This window comes from Cinclus cinclus, chromosome 1 (genome assembly GCF_963662255.1).
Source record: "Cinclus cinclus chromosome 1, bCinCin1.1, whole genome shotgun sequence".
In the NCBI taxonomy this organism is placed as follows: domain Eukaryota; kingdom Metazoa; phylum Chordata; class Aves; order Passeriformes; family Cinclidae; genus Cinclus; species Cinclus cinclus.
Window position 1 is genome coordinate 56,284,662 of NC_085046.1, and position 20,431 is coordinate 56,305,092.

General features: G+C 38.6%; 1 protein-coding gene across 2 annotated transcripts in view; it reads right to left on the reverse strand.

Annotated features, from left to right (window-relative positions):
* Positions 1-4,290: 4,290 nt before the first annotated feature.
* PDE1C (phosphodiesterase 1C) overlaps positions 4,291-20,431 on the reverse strand; it is a 217,241-nt gene continuing 201,100 nt past the window's right edge. For both annotated transcript variants that reach the window (XM_062498241.1, XM_062498250.1), the window contains one exon: positions 4,291-4,460. In XM_062498241.1, the coding sequence (XP_062354225.1) occupies positions 4,291-4,460 (170 nt within the window). The remainder of the gene's footprint in view (positions 4,461-20,431) is intronic.

A 20,431-nucleotide genomic window follows, 5' to 3' on the forward strand; every position in this document is an offset into this window, starting at 1 on the left:
AAAGAGACAGAAGGGTTCGGGGGGGGCAGGGAGTAGCCCTAATCCCTTATCCAAAGAGCAGCTGATGGATTCAGCCCTTTGGAGAGAGGAGAACCGCTGGCTACAGTGGGAAATATTAATCAGATTGTAGGAAGCATGAAAAACTGCTTGTTTACTAGAACAAAGCACCAAACTTTTTTCCATAGCTAAGCAACCCAGTGGTTGCAGTTAAGACTCTCTTAAAGAATGGACTAAAGAGCAAAAATTATTACATTTTCAAGTGTTGATAGCTGCAATGACTTATTGATAACAAGTTTAAACAACATCATAAGCTTATGATAGTAAAACTTGCTAAGAGGTCTGGACTTTTTTTCTATGCTGGGAGTAAGGGTTAATCTCAGAAATCATAAATACAGAAGAAAGCTGAGTGCACTGCAAAGCTGGTCCCCTTCCACATAATGCAGACTTTGTGGAAAATTTCCCTTTGTTGTACACTAGATGTCAGGGTTGGACTGAGAGGATAAGCCCATTCATTTCATCACACATTTCTACACATCAGGCTGGATTCCATCAACACAAATAAGTGGTAAGTTTGGGAATTATTTTTGTGAAGCATCTGGTATTCACTAGAAGCCGTCTGCCCAAACATCCTCTCTCCTCCACTTGGCAGTATTTTATTTCTGCCAAAAGCCTCAGGCTTTGGAAGAGGGAAAACATATTCTGAGATATCTTTCCAATACCAGTGAGTGTCTGGCAGCATTCTTCACTTTCTCCAGCTCCAAAAAAGAAAGCGTATCAAACAATGCCTCTGAACTACTTGGGTACTTTCTAGCCACTTTCTAGAGATGAGTCTATTAAACAGCAGCTCAGCACAGCATGGATTTAGCTGGAGGCAAGTGAGAGCAAAGGAACTTGATCTGAACTCCATTAAATTTTAGAAACCATAGGCTCTCCCCATGACTCAACAAGCTGAGTAGTGCAGCTGACACTCCTGGAGGACAGGATGCCACCCAGAGGGAGCTGGAGAAGCTTGAGAAGTGGACTCATGTAAAACTCATGACATTCAACAAGACCAAGTGCAAGGTGCTGCACCTGGGTCAAGAAACACCTGATATCAATACAAGCTGGGCAATGATCAAATCACATGCAGCCCTGCTGAGGAGGAGTAGGGGGTGCTGGTGGATGAGAGGCTGGATATGCAGCCCAGTAAAGCCAACCATGTCTGGGAGCTGCATCACAATCTGCATGGCCAGCAGGTCAACAAGAGGTGATTCTACCTTTCTGTTCTGCTCTGGTATCCCACCTGCAGTGTTGAGCCCAGCTCTGAAGTCCCCAGCAGAGGAAGAACATGGACCTGTTAGAGAAGGTTCAGAGGATGGTCAAGAAGATGTTCAGAGGGCTAGAAAACCTCTCCTAAGAAGACAGGCTGAGAGAGGTTTGGTTGCTTGTCCTGGAGAAGAGAAAGCTCCAAGACGACATTTTAGCACCTTCCAGTACCTAAAGTAGATCTACAAGAAAGTTGGAGAGGGACTTTCTACAAAGGCATGTAGTGATAGAACAAGGGTGAATGGATTTAAACAGAGAGATTAGGTTCAGGTTGGATATTAGGAATAAATTATTTACTTTGAATGGTGAGGCACTGGAACAGTTTGTCCAGAGAGGCTGCAGGTGCTCTGTCCATGGAAGTGTTCAAGGTCAGCCTGAATGGGGCCCTGCCCATGTGGAAGATGCCCCTGCTCATGTAAGAGGGGTTGGAACGAGATGATATTTAAGGTCCCTGTCAATTCAAACCATTCTCAGAGTCTGTGATGACAACTCACATATGTCAGTTCATTACCCTGTGCCTTGACTACATAGCAGTACACTCAAGATGACAACTTATCTCTGTCTCATGGCAAAGAAGAGACTGTGAACCAGGGGAGCAAAGACAAAAATCTCCCCCTTCGTAAGATGCTAGTGACAGAAGAATGATAACACAAATAAACTATTTATAATAATGGAAGAAAAATAAAAAGAGATTTCTTTTTCAACTACTACGTGACCTCGTGTTGTCCACAGGCAGAACTCTGTTAGGTAAAGTGTTCTATGGGGAAGAAATGACACAGAGAGAAAGTGTGTTTGTAAAGAGAATGTAATTTTGCACATATATATATATATATATATGGATACAATGTATGTGGTATACAGCCTATTTGAATAAAACATTTTAGGGTATTCTGCAAGCAAAATACAATTCTTAGAAAATTCCTAGAGATAAATCACATTTCATCAGCAGGAGGCTTTAAAGGGCATTCCTTTCAGCACTGGGTTTAGGCAGTGACCCAGCCCTGCTGCTGGAGTCACAAGTTCTCGTGGTGGTGAAGGTCAGCATCATAAACATGAAGCACAGAGTACAAAGGATGAAAATACATGAAACATGGTGACATCAGAGTACTTGGGCAGTGAAGATTTCTGCAAAATATTGTAAAAAGGTGTGAGATCTTGAGGCAAGTGTACCTGGAATTGCACTGGTCCTCTCTTAATGGAGTGGAGGGCATCTGTAGCACTGGGAAAATACCATGGCTTTTTCCATGTGACAACCAGCCTTGATTTTAACATGACTGACATGCACCATCTGGTGCAGTTTTAATGTTGAACACAATTACAAAACTTGCAGTATATAACTACGCTAATTAACAGTGAGCAATTTTTTAGAAATAGAAATAATAGAATTGGTAGGTGGCAGGAATACTTCTAATAAGAATACTTGAAGTGTGTTCAGACAGGTTTCTGTACAAGAAATTTTGCTTCACAAACCTCGACACTCTGTGGAGGAGCTAACAATGGTTTTCTCCATTTTATCAAGGTCCTGATCAAAAGAATGTCAAAGCTACTGAGTTGTCATGGATTAAAAGAGGATTGCAACATATGATCTTAAGATGGGTAAATAACTAGCTAAAAATGGGGAGAAAAATTAAAAATGCATAAATAAATTAAAAAGCATGATGAAAGGGTCATGATTCATAGTAAAGAAGGATTGTTGCTTCTGCTATTCAATGTGCTTCTCCAGAATATATGATTTGGAAAAGGAAGAAGAAAGCATGTGGGGAAAAGAAATTAAAAAAAAAAGTGAAGACATAGAAAAGAAGAAGCAGCAGCAGCTGCTGCTTCAGTTTAGTTGGCAAATCCACCAATTCAGTGTTGGTTAGTGCAGAAAGATGTATATAGAGAGAGGCAGCACTGACTCCACAAGTCCATGCGTGTGCTTGGGCTAAATATTAATTAGGATTTTTATGGAGAATTCTACAGAAACTACTGTTCAGTCCTCAAGAGGTTGAAAAACAAAAGTACAACTTTAAAATCTATTCAGAAAAGCATAGAAGGTAAAACAGAAAGTGTAGTTACATTTTTCTTAACATTTCTGGTACACTTGCAACTTGAGCAGTAGGCAGTGATTGTTCTCTCCTTCCAAAATGAGATTAAAACCAAGAAGGATATAGAGAAGAGCAGCAAGGAAAATGAAAAGTAGAGTAGGTTTGCCTGTGAGAAAAGTTAAAAGAGGACTCCAAAGGGACAGTTGAGGTCATATGTAAATCACAAGGGGCTTGGGGACAGAGGACAGAGAGCTATTTGCTGCTGTTTCTCAAAGTGCAAAATCTGGGGAAAGAGGAGCTTTTTCACAAGGGACATGTTCAACCGTGAAACTCAGACTTTCAGGACACTGTGCACTGAAAGGATACATGGGATCAAATTCAACTATATTAAAGCTATAAAAGACGATCAATGTTATTTAACATTAAATAGGATTCGAGCAAAGAACAATTTTAATTAATATATTCTTTTTCTAGTGAGTGAAGTAAGAGGACTCTTTGTAATCCAGCTCATACCGGCATCCTCATGAATACCTATCACACTGTGACAGGAGGACATTTATTCCCAGTACAGTTAGGCAAGAAAAAATTTTCCCACGCTCTCTGAAATTGGAGTTGTTTTAACAGTGGTAGGCAAAGGGTCACATTGGGAACACCACAAGGAAGTCAACAATCTAGGAAAGCATTGACTTAATTTGACAGGAGGTAAGTCACATACAATTACTTTGTGTATGTAATTCTTTTAAGGTAACAGACCAATATTTTAGTACTAAGTGAGCATATGCTACAATAATAAGGCTATTGAAATAATTTCTAATGAAATGTCCATTCCATTGTATAGTTAAATCATACACTTGGTTTTAGTTAGAATTGCAGCTGCTGTGGATGTAGTGTAGCCTGTGCAATGATTCCACAATGTTCTCAGTCTGCCATTCCAGAAGAAACCTCTTTATCTCTTCCGCTATTTCCTATTCCAACTCTGGGAAATATGCTGAATTTTCTTCATTCTTCCCCTCTCATCAAACACCTTACCTCTCAACGGACGCTCCTCCAATTTCTTGAGCAAGGTGGGGAAATTGTCTCCTGGGTTGTGAGTAGGCCTTCTGAGGTGATGCAGTTGAGGTTTGATGGCTGGTGGTGACAAAGGAAGAACAATAATGGTTAATGTGCCTAGCTTTCACTCACTGTGGAGAAGAAATGGATTCCCCAGAAGCTATCCCACTCAGCACAGCTTGTCTGTGCAAAAGAGGGTTTCTCAGCCTGAGAGACAGGATTCTTTTGGGTTAGTGGGTAGTTATGGGCAGTTAGGAAAAAGTTCACAGAAGAAAAGATTTTAAAATATAAATCATAAATATAGATGTAAAACCCTAAAATGAAACATAAGCACATCACCAAAATTGAAAGTAGGGCAATTAAGCACTACAGAATACTGGATGTTGAAATCATGCCATTATTCTGACATATCAGCAGACTACATCAATACATGTAGAAAAGAACATTCTCATGGTTAGAAAACAACAGTTTAGACAAGTAGATGAAACTGCCCAAACTATGAAGATTGATGAAGATGAAGATTGAACTATGAAGAAAAAAGATTAAGCAACTTTATACTTACCCATCTACATATATATTTTGCAAAACACTTTATTGTTTTCAAAATATTGTTGGTCAAGGTAATTTTAAAGGAATAAATCTGAATTGAGATAATGTTTCCCAGAATTCAGTTATAAGTGGATCTGAGGCATTTTGTCTGATTTTCCAATAAACTACAGGCGATTGTGAAAGCTGGAAGTGGTCTACATATGAATCTGACTGTTCTCAACTTCTTGACTGTTTATTTGAACCTACATCTTGTTTTGTTACCTCTTTACATAGATAGACTAAAAAATAAAACATGAACATGATCAAAATATTATCATCTTATTCTTAGTTATTAATTGCAAAATAACTGATTGAATAATTAGTATGATAAGGATTTAAAAAGTCATTGCTCTTAGCAGGAATCCTAAGCAGCAAAACAGATTCCACTGAGCTACCTAACATCACTGATTCAAAAGTTACAACAGTCACACTCCCACCTTGCTAAACTCCTTGAATGATTAATCATACCCTAAAATGTCTTGGGAAACAAAAAGCTATGAATATTCTAAACTATAGAAACATGCAAACAGATTTCTGCAGAGTCTTAATCCTTCCTGTTTTCAAGTAGATTAGTTTCACATTCATTAAAAGGTTGAAAAATAACCAGAATTACTGTTCTTTGAGGCACTTTCATTTTTCATATTAATTCCATTTTCTGTACTCAGCATGGATTCAGCCAAACTGTTATTGGATTTTCCATTACTCAGTGGGGCAAATGTTTATTGTTACCAGTAATTTCATAGGAGATTTTGCCAGAAGAAATAAATTTGGTAATAGATTTAAGGGGGTTTATCCAGAACAGTGACAGTACCGTTTATCATCTTCATAGATAAATAGATAAAGGGTATTAATGACATTTAACCCTTAAGACTTTAGTGCATCAAAGTGATGAGCAGAAGACTCTGCCAGGACTCTGGTATTCTGTTCCCAGATTTCTCACTGACTTCTTTTGTTACCTGGACTATAACTTTCACTTGAGTTTCTCTGCATGTAAAATGTGAATAAAATTGACAATACTTACCTCACAGGCTTTTTATAAGGGGCTTCAAAAGCATATGATTCTCAGGACCTTCACGAATGGAGTGATGCAAGTCTTTTTTTCTTTTTTTTTCCTTTTAATTTAGGGAAAATATATATATTTTTTTAAGATCATATCTATCATCAAGGCAATGGAAGCAGAGAAAACATATTTAGTAGCGCAATGTTGGTAGTGCCAGTGTAGACTAGAATAGTTACACAAGCAGCATCGCAAGTAGATAGGCTGTGTGTTGTCCAGACACTAACTCATCAAGGAGGCTGAGTGCTAAGCCACTCTGCTCTCACAGGTGGGATGTGCAACCCACCACTTTATAGATGAAACCTCAGATTTGTCTAGGGTAGCATGCACACAGTATTTCCTCTTAATCCTTCTTTGGTACAACTCTTTCTTTGATTCTTGGAGAGATGCCAATGGATATAAACACGTCTACATCACACCTTGATTTGCATACCAGATGAAAGAATGAATGTCAGAGCTGACGCTTAGTAGACAACTGCACATAAAAAACGAGCCTAGCCTGCTGGTAAAAATTGTCTTTCTCCCTTCTGCAGCCTTTGTCAAGAAAGGAGGTTTTCTGCTGTAATTATCAGAAAGATCTGCAGGACAGAAGAGCTGGAAAACCAAGACTGCATTTAATCAGAGGGATTCATGAAATGGTCTAAACTTGGAGAGACTCAGTCTCCTAAGACTGTTAAGAAAATCTGTGGTTATACAAAATCCACTTTCATCCAATGAGACACCTTAACAAAAGTTCAAAGATAGCTATTTCTTGATCAATCACTATGACACTAGAGACCTCTCCTCTGTTATCCCTTGTGGAGCCAGGAGTAGAAGTTGTAAGAAATGGGATGCAGAGATGTTACCAGGGTTCCAAGTGCTTTGCAGCACCCACTGGTGTCCTGCCAGGCATGGGAAGAATTATTTTCCCTCAAGGGCCTGTGGCCCCTGAGATAGCTCCAGTCTGAGGGAGAATAGGGTTTGGACACCTCCTGGGAGGTTTGACCAACCTGTGGAATGATGTGGAAGTGGATTTTTCTCACATGCTCAGGGAATGGTCAAACTCTAATGCTGGGATTGGGAAGCAATTTTTCCCTGGGCAGATTTGCATGCATCCCTAGGGGTTTTTGGCTTCCTCTGCAGTATCAAACCTGACCACTGGTCAGGCTCCTCCAGTCCTTTTTGGCCAGGTTGCAGCCTGCTGCTTGTGCACCATGAAGATAGCCTGTTGTGCCCCACATCCATTCTTATCTTCTTCCTTTGTGTAATTTTCACTGAAACTAATTATTCATGTTCTCTTCATGAAATAGGGTTTGATTGGCCTGTATTCCTTCTGCTGCTTTCTGTAGCTCTGTAGACTGAAAGACTGCAAAGGATATTTTTTCAAACTAAACTGAGATGCATCACTCAGCTCCTGGCTACACATGGGCATTGTGCTAACACTTGAACGTAGGGGCTGTGAAATGGTTTCAGAAAAATAACAATAAATAAAACCAAAAATAAAATCCTGATTACAGTTGTAGCCTTTGCATTATGTGTCCTTGAAAGCATTTTTGGTGCTGAAAAACTCATGACATTTCAGGCAAATGAAAGTGTTTTTCACCATTTAAGTCGTGGTGCACAGGGAATAGAAATAAATAGAAGTAGAAGTAGAAATAAATATAAAGAGAAATTAGAAATTGGAAATGGAAATGGAACAGAGCATGTTACTCCTAGAATTCAGTATGACAAGCTAAGATCCAGGTCCAAAGGTTCCATCCTGGAGAACAGCTCCCTGAAGTGCAAGTCCCAGGCTCACCCAGGAGATGGGGACAGAGACAGGCACACCCACAGCAGGGCTCAGACAGGGACTGAAAGTCCCAGGCTGAGCTGGGATCAGCCCTGGATCCTTGGCAGAAGATGGTGGGGGTCTTGGATAAGGATGGTCCCAGACACTAAGGCTTATATGCACTTCCATGACCATAGGCCTCCAAATGTTTCCAAGTCACAGAAATGAAAATATGGTCACTCAGTGATTACACATAATAATAACCTGGGTACATCAATACCCCTGCTGCGTTTTCTCATCACACGTAGTCCAGGTGCCTTGGAGAAATGTCTAGTTCAAGCTCTTTGCACTCAGAAAAAGGAGTCATACCAAGAGGCAGGAGATGTGCCCATGGCCTCTGGGCTCCCTGTGGTGCTGTGATATTCTGTTGAGTTGCCAGTAGACTGTGGTTTCACCAGTGGTCAAGTCAAGGTAAGAACACTGTCAGGGCTCTATCCTGTACACAGCAACCTCACCTCATAAAACTTGACCAGCTGTGTGACCTCTTGGGTGATTCTTCCTCACTTACACTTAAAATTGACAAAGGTACAGATTCAAAATACAGTGAGGCAGACTGACCAACCTGCTGGCAAAGAGATGGATGGGATCATACACACACACGCCTTTTTTGGTCACCCTCACTCCTTTAGAGGTGATATTAAACAAAATGTGATAAAGTTTCCCCTTTTAATTCAAGATGCTGAGCACAATTTGCACAAAAAACCAGCAAGACAATAACATTTACTCAATTAGAAAATTGTGTGTGTTAACAGCAGACTGTTTCTTAACTACATGTTAGTGGTTGCTTCCAGCAAAACCAATGCTCCCAAAACCAGATATATAGAGAGCATAGAGAAACAACACAATAATGGCTGTAAATAAAATGTGTCATCAACACTGGACTATATGCATGGAAAACATTGTACTATTATCTACTCCCCAGCTTGTACTGTAAATAACCAGGGCAAACAGATTGTTGTATAAGCCACAAAAACAAGGCATGGGTAGGAAGTTACCAGTGTTAAAATAGCCACATCAGAAAAACCTCTACTCTGTCCCTAATCCAGTTGGTGCCAAAACATACACTGAAATAGTATGTCTCTAAAAGAGAGAGAGATAAAACAGACTAGTCGTTTCTGGAGGTGCCAGACAGGAGGCACCTTCCTATAATTTAATGTGATATTCTCACAGTGAGTGTTGCTATTAGAAACAAGGAATGACTGGCAACAAATCCAGTGTCTTTTTGCAAAAAGTGAACACAATTAGGTTGATTGCTCCCCTTTTTGAAGGGGGATCCTCCCTACTGCTATTTTTCTGATCAAAATAGTTAACAGGTACCTATGTAGGGAGATATGTTGAAAGGGAATTAAATGTTATCATTCCCAAACAAATGAAGAAACTGGGGCACACAATAAGAATTTGAGCAAGGTCATTGAACAAGTGATAATGAAGGGACTGTACTTGGTACTGTACTTGTACTTGGTAGCTTGTGAGAGATTGGAAAGACTGATGTCTCGAGACATTTTGGGGTGCCTGTATATGGGAAAGGCAATGCTCTACCCTGTACAACCTACCCCCACTGGAGCCTGTACCCCAGCCTGGCAGAACCTGCCAATTCCTGGAGGCAATGCTTCTCACCCACCTCTGGAGCCCCCAGTCAAAGTCCTGAGCGGCCAAATGACCAGAAGTCTCACCTGGGAGAATGGGCCCAGGAAGGCCTAAAGGTATTTAAGGTCAAACACTGGCAATCACATGTCTTCACCCTACCACCCCTTGGAATTTCTATCTAAACACAACTGGAATTCAGAATCTGGTAGATACATGTGTGCTTTACTATATCTTTTTTATTTTCTCTGTTTCTTTCTTCTTCTAATTGTCTCTACTTTGAATTTTTGGGTAACTTCAAATAGAATGGGCTTAGAATTTTCTAAGTTGAAAGGCCAAGTGAATGCTTTGAGAAGTGTTTTATGCTGATTAAATTTTGTATTAAACCTCTTGCCAAATTTATCTGATTTTCTGAAGTAGCCAGTAAAATATTTTTTGTTATTTTGACTTCTTGAGAATATCTTGTCAGCATTTCTGCCATGCATCTAATTCAGAGTACGTGAACAACCCTAAACCCTGTTGAAAACTTCAATAAGCAAGTTGTTTGCAGCCTTACAGCTTTATGCCAAAACCTTCTCTTCTGCATTTAGAGACCTGCTTATTATAATGGTGGTTGAGAGGCTCAGAAGAAGTACTGCACATAAGGGATGTGCAATTTGCTATTTGCAGGTTGTCATTAATGAATCAATGGGTTAAAGAAGGGATACAGTTGGAGAAATGAATGACAAGTCCTGTGTAAGCATTGCTTATTAAAAACAAACAAACTACCAATGCAAATATGCTAACAGGTATAAAAATGAGTTAGTTTTAATATTAGATCTGCTTACATTACATGAGAATTATAGGTGTAGTGAGACATGAATGTTTAATTCCTCAGTTTTTCCTTTAAAAAATGTTTTTCTTCAAAAAGCAAGACCTCTCCAAGATCTCTCCAAAGAGCAAGATTTCCAAATGCAACCATCAAGAGAACCCTGGATGATCCAAAGTAGTAATCTCTTTAGAAGGATGCTCTGCCTAAGTGGGCAGCTTTACCCTATTTGCAAAAGTTATCAGCAGTGGATGGAGAAGGGGGATCAAGCTGCCTTTGGTGTTGAAGTATGCTGAGACTAGCCTGACTCAATAATCCCGAGGTTAAACATTCAAACTGTTTCCTGACAGAAACTGGCACCAGTGAGGACAGACAAAATTCCCAATAAAGGAACTTTGGATAAGCCAAGATGTTACAGTACTGGTAACTTGTCTAAAGCTAAAGGCTGCTGAGCTGCAGTGTGCTGTTCTTGGCATAGATACTCTCACAGATTGAGATTTCAGTCAATAAAAAAGTAGAAAGATGAGATTTACCTGAGGGCCCTTAAATAAGCTAGTAGAATTCTCTACCTCAGTTTCCCTATCTTTAGAAATTACATTGGTAATGACATTAACTTTTCCCAGAGGGCAAGTGGTAAGAAATAACATCTCCAAGCAACATTTCCACTATGCTTTAAAAAATGCTTGATTATTACTAGGATTCTCTGGGGAGCTGAGAGGATGATGAAAAGTAAACAGCAAGCACCATGCCTGCATCAGATGTAAAAAGCATGAAAAAAGAAAAAAAATTAACCCTTCTAGACTTGAATTCAAATGCAGGGGAGATCTCATTGTTTATATTTGGTAACAGGATGAACATACACAAACTCAGTTACAGAAAAACTAGAAATACAGAAAAATATTTTAGAGACCACAAGACTCTTCTTTCAAATCAAGAACAATAAATGCATATTGTTAAAAATTAGTTTCAGAACAACTGAGAATATTTGCCATTACTTGGTGTCACTCATTTTGGTTTTCCATATTTTTCCTTACGAGTCTTAAGAAGCCAAATAGGTTTTTACTCTATTGTTTACTCATTACTCTACCCACTCAGTCCCAGGAGAAAACTTGTGCTGAGTTATGTTTTCAGCCTGCATTTTAACTTGTTTTCTATTTCCTGAATATAAAATATAGCATAAACTGCCTTTTTTCTTCCTTAAAGAATGTTAGAGAATATTTTGTTCATCTTAAGTCAGCTCAGGAAAAACATCGTTATTATCAGTTCTGCTTATATAAACATACTGCAAAGTTTATGATCAACCTCATACATGGAATTTGCTGCAAAATACCAGCTGAGAAAAGGTTATTTTGTAAGATTAAGATCCTTGAATTTGGTTAATTTCCCCTTATTGCTCCTACCAAGAGGTTTAATGTTTCTTAAATGCATTTAACAGTTAAGGGGTAACCACAAGAGCAGTGAAATCTACTGTCACCGATTAGCAACAGTGCCCACCCTTCCTCCCTGCTGAAGGTAGACAGTGCAGTAGGGCATGAGTTTGAAGTGTATCATCAGGACAAAGAGAGATAGCCTCTCATTTATAAAACTCATGGTGTTGTAATCAGCTCCTACCACAACAGGAGAAGGTGGCCCCACCCTGATGCACCACCTTTACACAGAATGCCCAGTGTGTGTTGAGCTATATATGTCTTTGTTGTTTAGTCTTTGTCCCCAGATGCTGCCCTGTGACTAGCCAAACTAAAAGAGTGATCAGGCCATAAGTATTACTTTGCACTAAGCTTATTTGCGAATGCAATGGCTTTTGTCTCTCAAGTAAGACTAGTGAGGAGAAAAAGGTAGTGAAATATTACTGTGAGAATCTGGGCCTGTAGAAAACCAGAAGACCTGGTAAAAACCTAACAAGAACACTACAAGAACAACAGTAAGGGGTTTTTTTGTTTGCATATAAAAGTGTATAAAAATATCTGCCAAGCAAGAAGAAAAGGAAAATGCTTACTCTGTCATTCTGCTGCTAGATTTTATCACTAGAAAACCCCAATGGCCATAAGTAATATAGCCTGATAGGTGCACTCCTACAACCACCAGCGAAGACAATGGAATTATGAATATTCCTCCTGCCACTGGATAGTATCTAAACTCAGGGTGTTATAATACATATGTGCTTGGAAGAGGCCAAAATGACACAAAAGGCCAAGAGCGTGCTATGAAATTTATGAGTGTATGCTGTCTTGCACTTAAGTATAAGGGTAAATAAATTTGCTAAAACTGAGTTTCAGGTCGTCAGCCAGCTTGCTTGGAAGTAGTTGTTTTATTCTTCCTGGTGGTTAAGTCCACAGAGCAGGGTGAGCTGATGCCTCAAACAGGTCTGCTTCCTGGTCCTGCTGGGGTACAGACCAGAATTCTCTGTGCATACCAGGGATCAAAAGAGATGTTTCAGTGACAGGAAAGCAGTCTCATCAAGTGGAAGTGCTCAGAGAGCATTTAATTTGAACAGAAAATAATGGCATTAGCAGTGCTCACCTGTGCTGGTTCTGTGCTGATCTCACTTTTACACAGTAGTCAGACATGAAAAGGGATATCTGGGATCACAATATTTGTCTACCCATGGGAGCAGGAGAAGCCTCATATTAGGATGCACAATTGATGCTAATCTAAGACCAAGAAGACCTGCTCATGTTGTGGGTAACACAAATGGTAAAATCATCTGTCCTTATAATCCTTTATACTCACTTCAGAGGGAAATGAGTTATGAAAAGTAAATGCACAAAAGTTTTTTCCTCCTCTCTGTCTGGCCAGCACTGATGTTGGGTCCTTGGAGTAATATGCATGTAGTCAGTGCCACAGGGTTCCTTCTCTTCCTCAGCCAGCATGTTTCTGATTTTGAATGATGATGTTCAGACACCATGCCAATAAAGCTCTGAGATGACCACTTGTTCAACACATGAAAGGAAAGTATCATTCTGTTTCTAATTATATAGTGAGGTGATGGATTTAAAAAGTGTAAAAGAAAATGATTTGAAAATGCTCTCATTTTCTGAGTATAAATGATTAACCTGTGGTATAGATCATCAAAGGATAAGCAAATTCATTATTTTAAAATTAAATGTGAGGGGAAAGGAGAAAAGAAGTATTTAAGACCATCTCACAAGCTCCTGGAAATGCACTATTTTATTTATTCTAGTTAATGGAAAAGAAGTACTATGCTTGTAAGGTTCCATCTTTACTAATTTCAATACAGTATTGTGCTTTTCAACTAAAAGACAGATTTGGGAGCCACTGTAAAAATTGCAAGGACTAACACCAAATTCAGGTAGCATTTACCTTTAGCTAGGTGAGCTTATGGACTTTCTTGGATTACAAAGCAGCATAGCACTATCAGCTGTGTAATTTGAAATATATTTGCTTCCAGACTGAGCTTGTAAGACTTTTTATGCAAGCATTACGAACACACATGCAAACATTTTCAAACTCAAAGGATAGCTTGCAAAAAACACCAACACATACCATTCTTCTCTAGCATTACCAACTACATATTGGAAACTACATATTGGAAAGCTTCTATTCAGCCACAAAATTTATGCTTGAAAGAAAGAAACACCTAGAAAAAGGTATTTGCCTCCTTAGTTCACCCATCAGGAACCAAGTCCCCAAATGTCTGATTCATTCTGATGCTAAACAACCTACTGTATAAATAGGAATGTATTTACTCCAGCCTGAGCTGTACAAAAGGCTGCAGCTAGCTTCAGTCTACTTACACTGACTAATCTGAAATGTTTTAAATCTATCAAAAAATGGCAAAAATTCTTTTTAAAAAAATTACTACCTATTTTATTACCAGGGGAAAAGAAAAAGGTTGGCTTCCCTTATCTATATTTTTTCTCAAATATGGAAAATATTAGCGACATCCCTAATCTCTTGCTCTTTGAACAATTTAAATAACCATCAGGATACAATGAAACACTAAGATGCTGGTGAGACATTAGAGCAGGTTGCCCAGAGAGGCAGTAGATGCCCCATCCCTGGAAGCATTCAAGATGAGGTTGGATGAGGCTCTGAGAGTCCTAACTCAATAGAAGATATTCCTGCATATTGCAAGTGGGTTTGGAATAGATGGCTTTTATATATCCCCTTTCAATCCAAACTATTCTAACACTACGATTCTCTGAAAATATATTGAAACATTTTTTTCTACAGTGTATTAAGGAACTCAAGCTCTATGTCTCCATGAGTTCAAGGTCTGCTAGCTCCCTGAATACCAGTCCCGGATAAAGAACGAAACACTGATACTTCCAATGGCATGCTCTCTGTTTGAGGAGGGGAAGTGCCTAGATTCTCCCTCTCAAACTATACATCAGTTTCTGGCAAGCAGATGATGTGGTGCTTATTTCAACTAGGCAGAGCTTTCTGAGAGCACCAGCAGTCTCTGTGCAGAGGTGGAAGAGTGTCATCTTTATCACACAGCTTCCTGTGCTGCCCTCTGCAAAAAGCACTCTGGCACCAGAAGTCTCCTTTGTGCTGACATGTGGGTGCTCCCATATAATTCTGTAAAAATTCAGCCTAAAATATTTGCAGAATTTCTGGCTTACTCATTGCTTGTGTACTCTTACCAAGGATGGAAAAGAAAGGCACCTGAAAACATAATTTCTATCCACCTGCGTAAAGTTTAGGTAAAGATGTAAAAACAGAAATTCTTTCTCACAATATAAACATAGGCCATTAGCTGATGAACACCTAATCCTTTTCCAGGTTTTGATTGATTCCCTTGTGGAATAAGAATAAAAGAAAGCAGCTATATATTTTTTATTATTATTTTTTATTATTTTTTTACACATTTGCACAGTGGCTGATCTCTAACTTAACTGGAGGTATCTAAACATACCATACTTTGGTTCATGATGAGCCAGCACAAGGCTGCAGAATGCTTCAGGAAGGTGAGGAGGCAAAGTAAGGAGGCAACCCCACAAGAGATGCTTTCACCTGGCCCAGTCTTTTTGTAGGGTTTTGATTTCTAGATTTCACTTTCAGTTTATATGTTTTCCCAGCTAATAGGTTTCACTTCTTTTTTTAAAAGTAAAACAAAAATAACCTAAAAATTGCTAATAATCCACTGTATCTTACATAAATAAGTTAAAAGGAAGAGAGTGTTAGGTCTAGCTCTGTGTATTAAAACGCATTTTGCTGTACACCTGTGTGTTGAGATTAGTAACTTTCCCTATAGCATGTTATAGATGGCAAGTCTGATTTGCAGCCCCCAAGAGATATCAAATCTACCACTTCCTTTATTAGCTCCTGCCAATAGTGAATAACCTTAATAATCAAGGAGAAACGTTTTCCAACCTGATTTAATATCTTTGTGCCAGTGCATGATAAATAAGGACAGACCAGTTATGAATTCAGAAAGAAAGAAAGAAAGAAAGAAAGAAAGAAAGAATGAGAAAATATCAGAAATACATGAAAAAAAAGATACAGATTTTTCAAAAGATGTTATTTTTCTAGTGTGCATAATCTAAGGCATCTTAGCCACTGTAAAAGGTTAGAGTAACTTAAATATTGACTAAATCACTCTGCACCTCTGACCAAACACTTTCTTAGGGTATATTCTTCCTGACTCCATGAAGAAGTCTAAGCACAAACTGTCACCACTCTGGTATTTAGTTCAGCATTATTGTTATTTAATCACTGTGCCTTCAAAGAACCTGTTCAGGGCTGGAATTCATATTCCACTACTCTCATTGGGACTGAATGTTAATGGAGAAGGGGCAAGGGGAGTAAAATATGATAAGAGGTGACACAGCCAGTCACAACACAGAATGCGCTCAGTGTGGATGGTGGAGACATTGTCCTCCCAGCCCTTCACTTTCCTCAGAATTTACACCAGAGCTACTATGGTACCACAAACTCACAAATGAGAAGACCATGTCCCCTTATATTTCATTTAAATGAGCTGGTTGAGTGAAGTGAATTGAGAGTTCTAAGAACTTCAAGAATTATTTTTGTACTTCTTTCTGAAAACATGTGATTGAAGTGCAACCTTTACACAGAATGAACATAATCTAAATCTCTGGCTTTGAACAAATTCATACTGGAGCACAGAAAAACACCTTTAAATATCTCCAGCCTCAATAATGAAAATCTCAGATACTAAACACTCTTAAGTAAGAATGTGTTCACTTTAAAAATGGATTTAGTCTGAGCTTACTGCTGTAATTTTTGCTAGTGTCACAGGATGCTCCTCCCTATATATGCAGAGTTTAAGAAGGAACAGATACCCAAATTTTGTTTGCAGAGTTCTGGGCTTTTAAACATGAAACGGAAATACTAAAGATTTACCTTTCTAAGCCAATGTTTTGCATGTTCTCTACATAGAAAAGATCCATGACAGGAGTATGATTCCTCAAAAAATACATATATGAGTAATGCAGCAAGATCTTGTCCTGAACAGCAAGTTGTTCAGCACAAATAGTTGTATGTATATGTACATGTCTTGACTTCCACATAAACAGGCAAAATTGCTTACAATTAGCTGGATTCCTATTAAGATCCCAAGCCAGAAATACAAATGTGCTTGAGGTTCCTCATGCATTCTTATACTTCTTATATATATCCAACAATGTTTTTCCTTTTCATTGGACTGTCCAGTCCATGATGAAAGATCAAACTGATGCCCCTCTCCTCCTAGATCTTCAGGTCAAACAGCTGTTACCAGAAGGCCATGAAAAAATGTGGGAAACACATAATTTTCTGTAATATCAAGTTACACAGGCACATCATGCAACATATTAATACGTGTGCTCAGAGTCTGACAACAAAATTTGCCCCAAGAGAATATTGCTTTCATGGGTTATTCCTTCCTAACTGCAAAAAGATAACAAAATCAAGGGTTGAAGGAGTCTGACTGCTGTTTAGAAAGAAAAACATTTTTCTATCATTGTATTACCTGCAAAAGATAGTAAATCCCAAGGAATAGTCAAATGGCTCTACAAATTCATTGTTCTTATTAATAAAAACTACAGGGGTAAAACTGATGTAAAATTCTGTATACTAGCAATTGGAAAAGGCTTTCCATGAAAAGAAAGAGTAAAAGTGAATTATTATCAAGGAATTTTTTTTTCTTTTACATTCTTTTGCATCATCCTTGTGTTGGTTTCACACACTGAGGCTAGCAAAGGGCAAAACCAGCTTTTAAAGAATACTTTTTCTCTATTTCTTGACCTGCCCAGAAAAATGGAACCATTTGCATCATGAAATCACAGTGCGACCTTTTAACAAAAAAAACTTCAAGAAAAACCTAAAATAAAAAACATACATACATGAACAAACAAACAAAATTAACAAAAAAAAACAAGGCCCCCACCCTTGAACCCAGAGTCGTAAGGTCATAAGCTATGAAGTAGCCAGTGAGAGGAGGAGTGTTTCAAAAGTTGTTTAATGCTTTTCCAAGAAACTGGTCTTTGCAGGAGTAGGAGAACAGGAGTGAAGAAGTCAGATAAAATGATGAAAGAGATTTGAAGTCTCTTTTTTTAATACACTTTTACTCTTCCGTATCTGGAAAAAAAAAAAAAAAGAAAAAGAAAAAAGAAAAGTGTCAAATGCTGCCTTTCTCCACTTTGTCCAAGGGGTAGGTAATCTGGGAAAGTAAAATAAGGGCATCACTTTAGACAGCCTCATTTTCTGCAAGCAGTGAAGCTTTCCTTAACTGTTGAAAGGGTACAAGGTGAGGCACGCCACCTCTTATGGGCTCAACTGAAAATATCATTCTGTCCTAAATTAATTGAAATCTATTATGATCAGATTAATCCAGCTAGAATTAAGACTTAGGCATCAAGAACATCACATAACAGAGTCCAGCATGCTTAGATCAGGACATTTTAATAGTTTCTTTGTCATAGGGCTCTCTGATCATCTTTGATCAACAGTTTTTCCAGTACCTTTTTGCTTATGAAGGTAAGAATGTTGTACATGTGATCTGAAATGAAAAAAAGAAAATGCTCCAAACACAAAAGAACACTACATTTTAAAAGCCCTTTTCTCCCACTGAAGCTTTCAGTGAAAAACATAGCCTTAAGTATGGAGAGGCACCAAAGTTTCAACAAAATAGGTGCATTTTACAATCTGCTTGACTCCTCTGTCAAATATTCATAATCGCTTGGCCTCGTAATTAGGCTATGTTTGCTAATATTATCCTGAATGTACAAACATAACTGTTTTCTATGTAGTCATACTTCAAGTCCATCTTCACAATAAACAGATCTCCTTGAGAAAGAAGTATAGACAAGAAAAGATTTTATTATTTCTAATGAAAATGGACAGTTTCTAATTAAAGAGGACAGTATATCCAATTTCTCTCATTACCATCTCTAGAAATCCTCTGGAAGAAGTTCAAGCAGGAACATTAATATTTTACTCTATACTGGCTGTTCTAACCCTGAGTACACCTGACACCCTGTTTGGCTGCTGTTATTCTGACAATGCTTATATCAGCAGAGTTGGAAACCGCATATGAAAGAGTCTCTCAACCAAGAAGATTCAGCCCAAGGAGAGATGAATTTACCTGTAGGGCGGGGCATGCCTTGGAAGACATTATTGCATCAAAACATCTTTTGGTCCCTTTCAGGAAACCAATTTCTTTTACGTTCAATAATATATTGTTTTGTTTTTTTTTAATGGTATTTGGGCAAAGGAGAAAAATGACTGCGAAAACAAAGATCTTTGCATTGGATTTCATTTTCTGTGATGAATGTATACAGCGGCTGCACAGATCTATTAGTAAGTTGGTACCTTCTACCACACAGACAGCAGGGGAACCTTTCCTTTCAGTATGGACCCCTGTAAATTGCTACTACAAAATCTTGCTCACTGATGCAATTCTAAGTCACCAATTTAAACAGTTAGGCTTTCAGTATTTTATTGGATTTATTTAGACTGAGTAGAAAACATTTCCAGCACAATCGACAATAAGTAATACTAACAGACACAACCAACAGTACTATATTTCCTTGATGTTTCCCAACTAAAACATTCAGCCTGATTTACTGTCATTAACAGGATCATAACAATCCCATGACACTTATAATTAGCCACATTTTAAAGAGAAAAGACTGACCCAAAAGGAAGGGTAATTATTTGGGGCAGGTGGGCTAAATGACATATTTGAGCAATAAGTATTTCTGAACTTCTTAAAGGATTTGCTGAATCACACCAGGGATCTGTAACAGAGCTTGGAGAACCACCTAACACATCCTTCTCTTCCTATGCTATCCACACTTACAAGAACTTTATTTCCTCCAATCCCTGCTAATGAAACAAGGGAAAATGTAATGTTTTTCCCTTTCTCTGGAAATTCCCTACCTGTGGAGAACTGAGTCAACCCAGAAAGGATGTGGATGTCCCAACTCCGGCAGTGTTCAAAGCCAGACTGGCTAAGGCCTTGAGCAACCTGGACTAGTGGTAGGTGTCCCTGTCCATGGCAGGGGAAGTTAGGACTAGATGATCTTTAAGGTCCATTCCAACCCCTTAACTTCTGTGATAGCTTTTTGTTTCTGTAAAAAGCTACATCAGCTCCAATAAGAACATATCAGCATAGAACTTGATTTGAACTGTTTTTCTCCTTGGTGGAGCAGATGTTTTGGTTTCCTAGCCAAATTTCCCATTGGATATAATAGAACTTCCCTTCAACTCCCCTAGCTTTGGATGTCATTCAGCATCTTTCTCATTTAAATGCAATAGCTTTAGTGCAAATACCAGCATGTATCAATAGAGGTAGCTGAAACAAGAAAAATAATGAATATGCAGTGCTCTGAACACTTAAGACTTTAAGTAGTCCACTTAGCATATATTGAATATCATTATCTGAAATAGCCTTGCCTGAATACACATCTCAGTCCTTCAGTGTCACTGATGAACTTACATTGTCTGCCAAGGTTGAGTGCCAGCCTTCACTTTGATCAGCAATGTAAATGCCAGTGACTTCTACAACTTTTCCGTGTTGTGATACCAGCACCCACTGTGAATCCATTTCTGCTATCAGTTTCTAGTTTATATCAAGGCATTTTTATCTTTTGCCTGCTGGACTATGAAGCCATATATCTACACAGACTGACATACTGAAATGGCAATACACTGCAGTTCATGTTTTTCTTCACACAGAATTACTATTTGTATGAGTATACCCACGCAGCAAGGAAGCTGACTGTCTGTTTTGCACT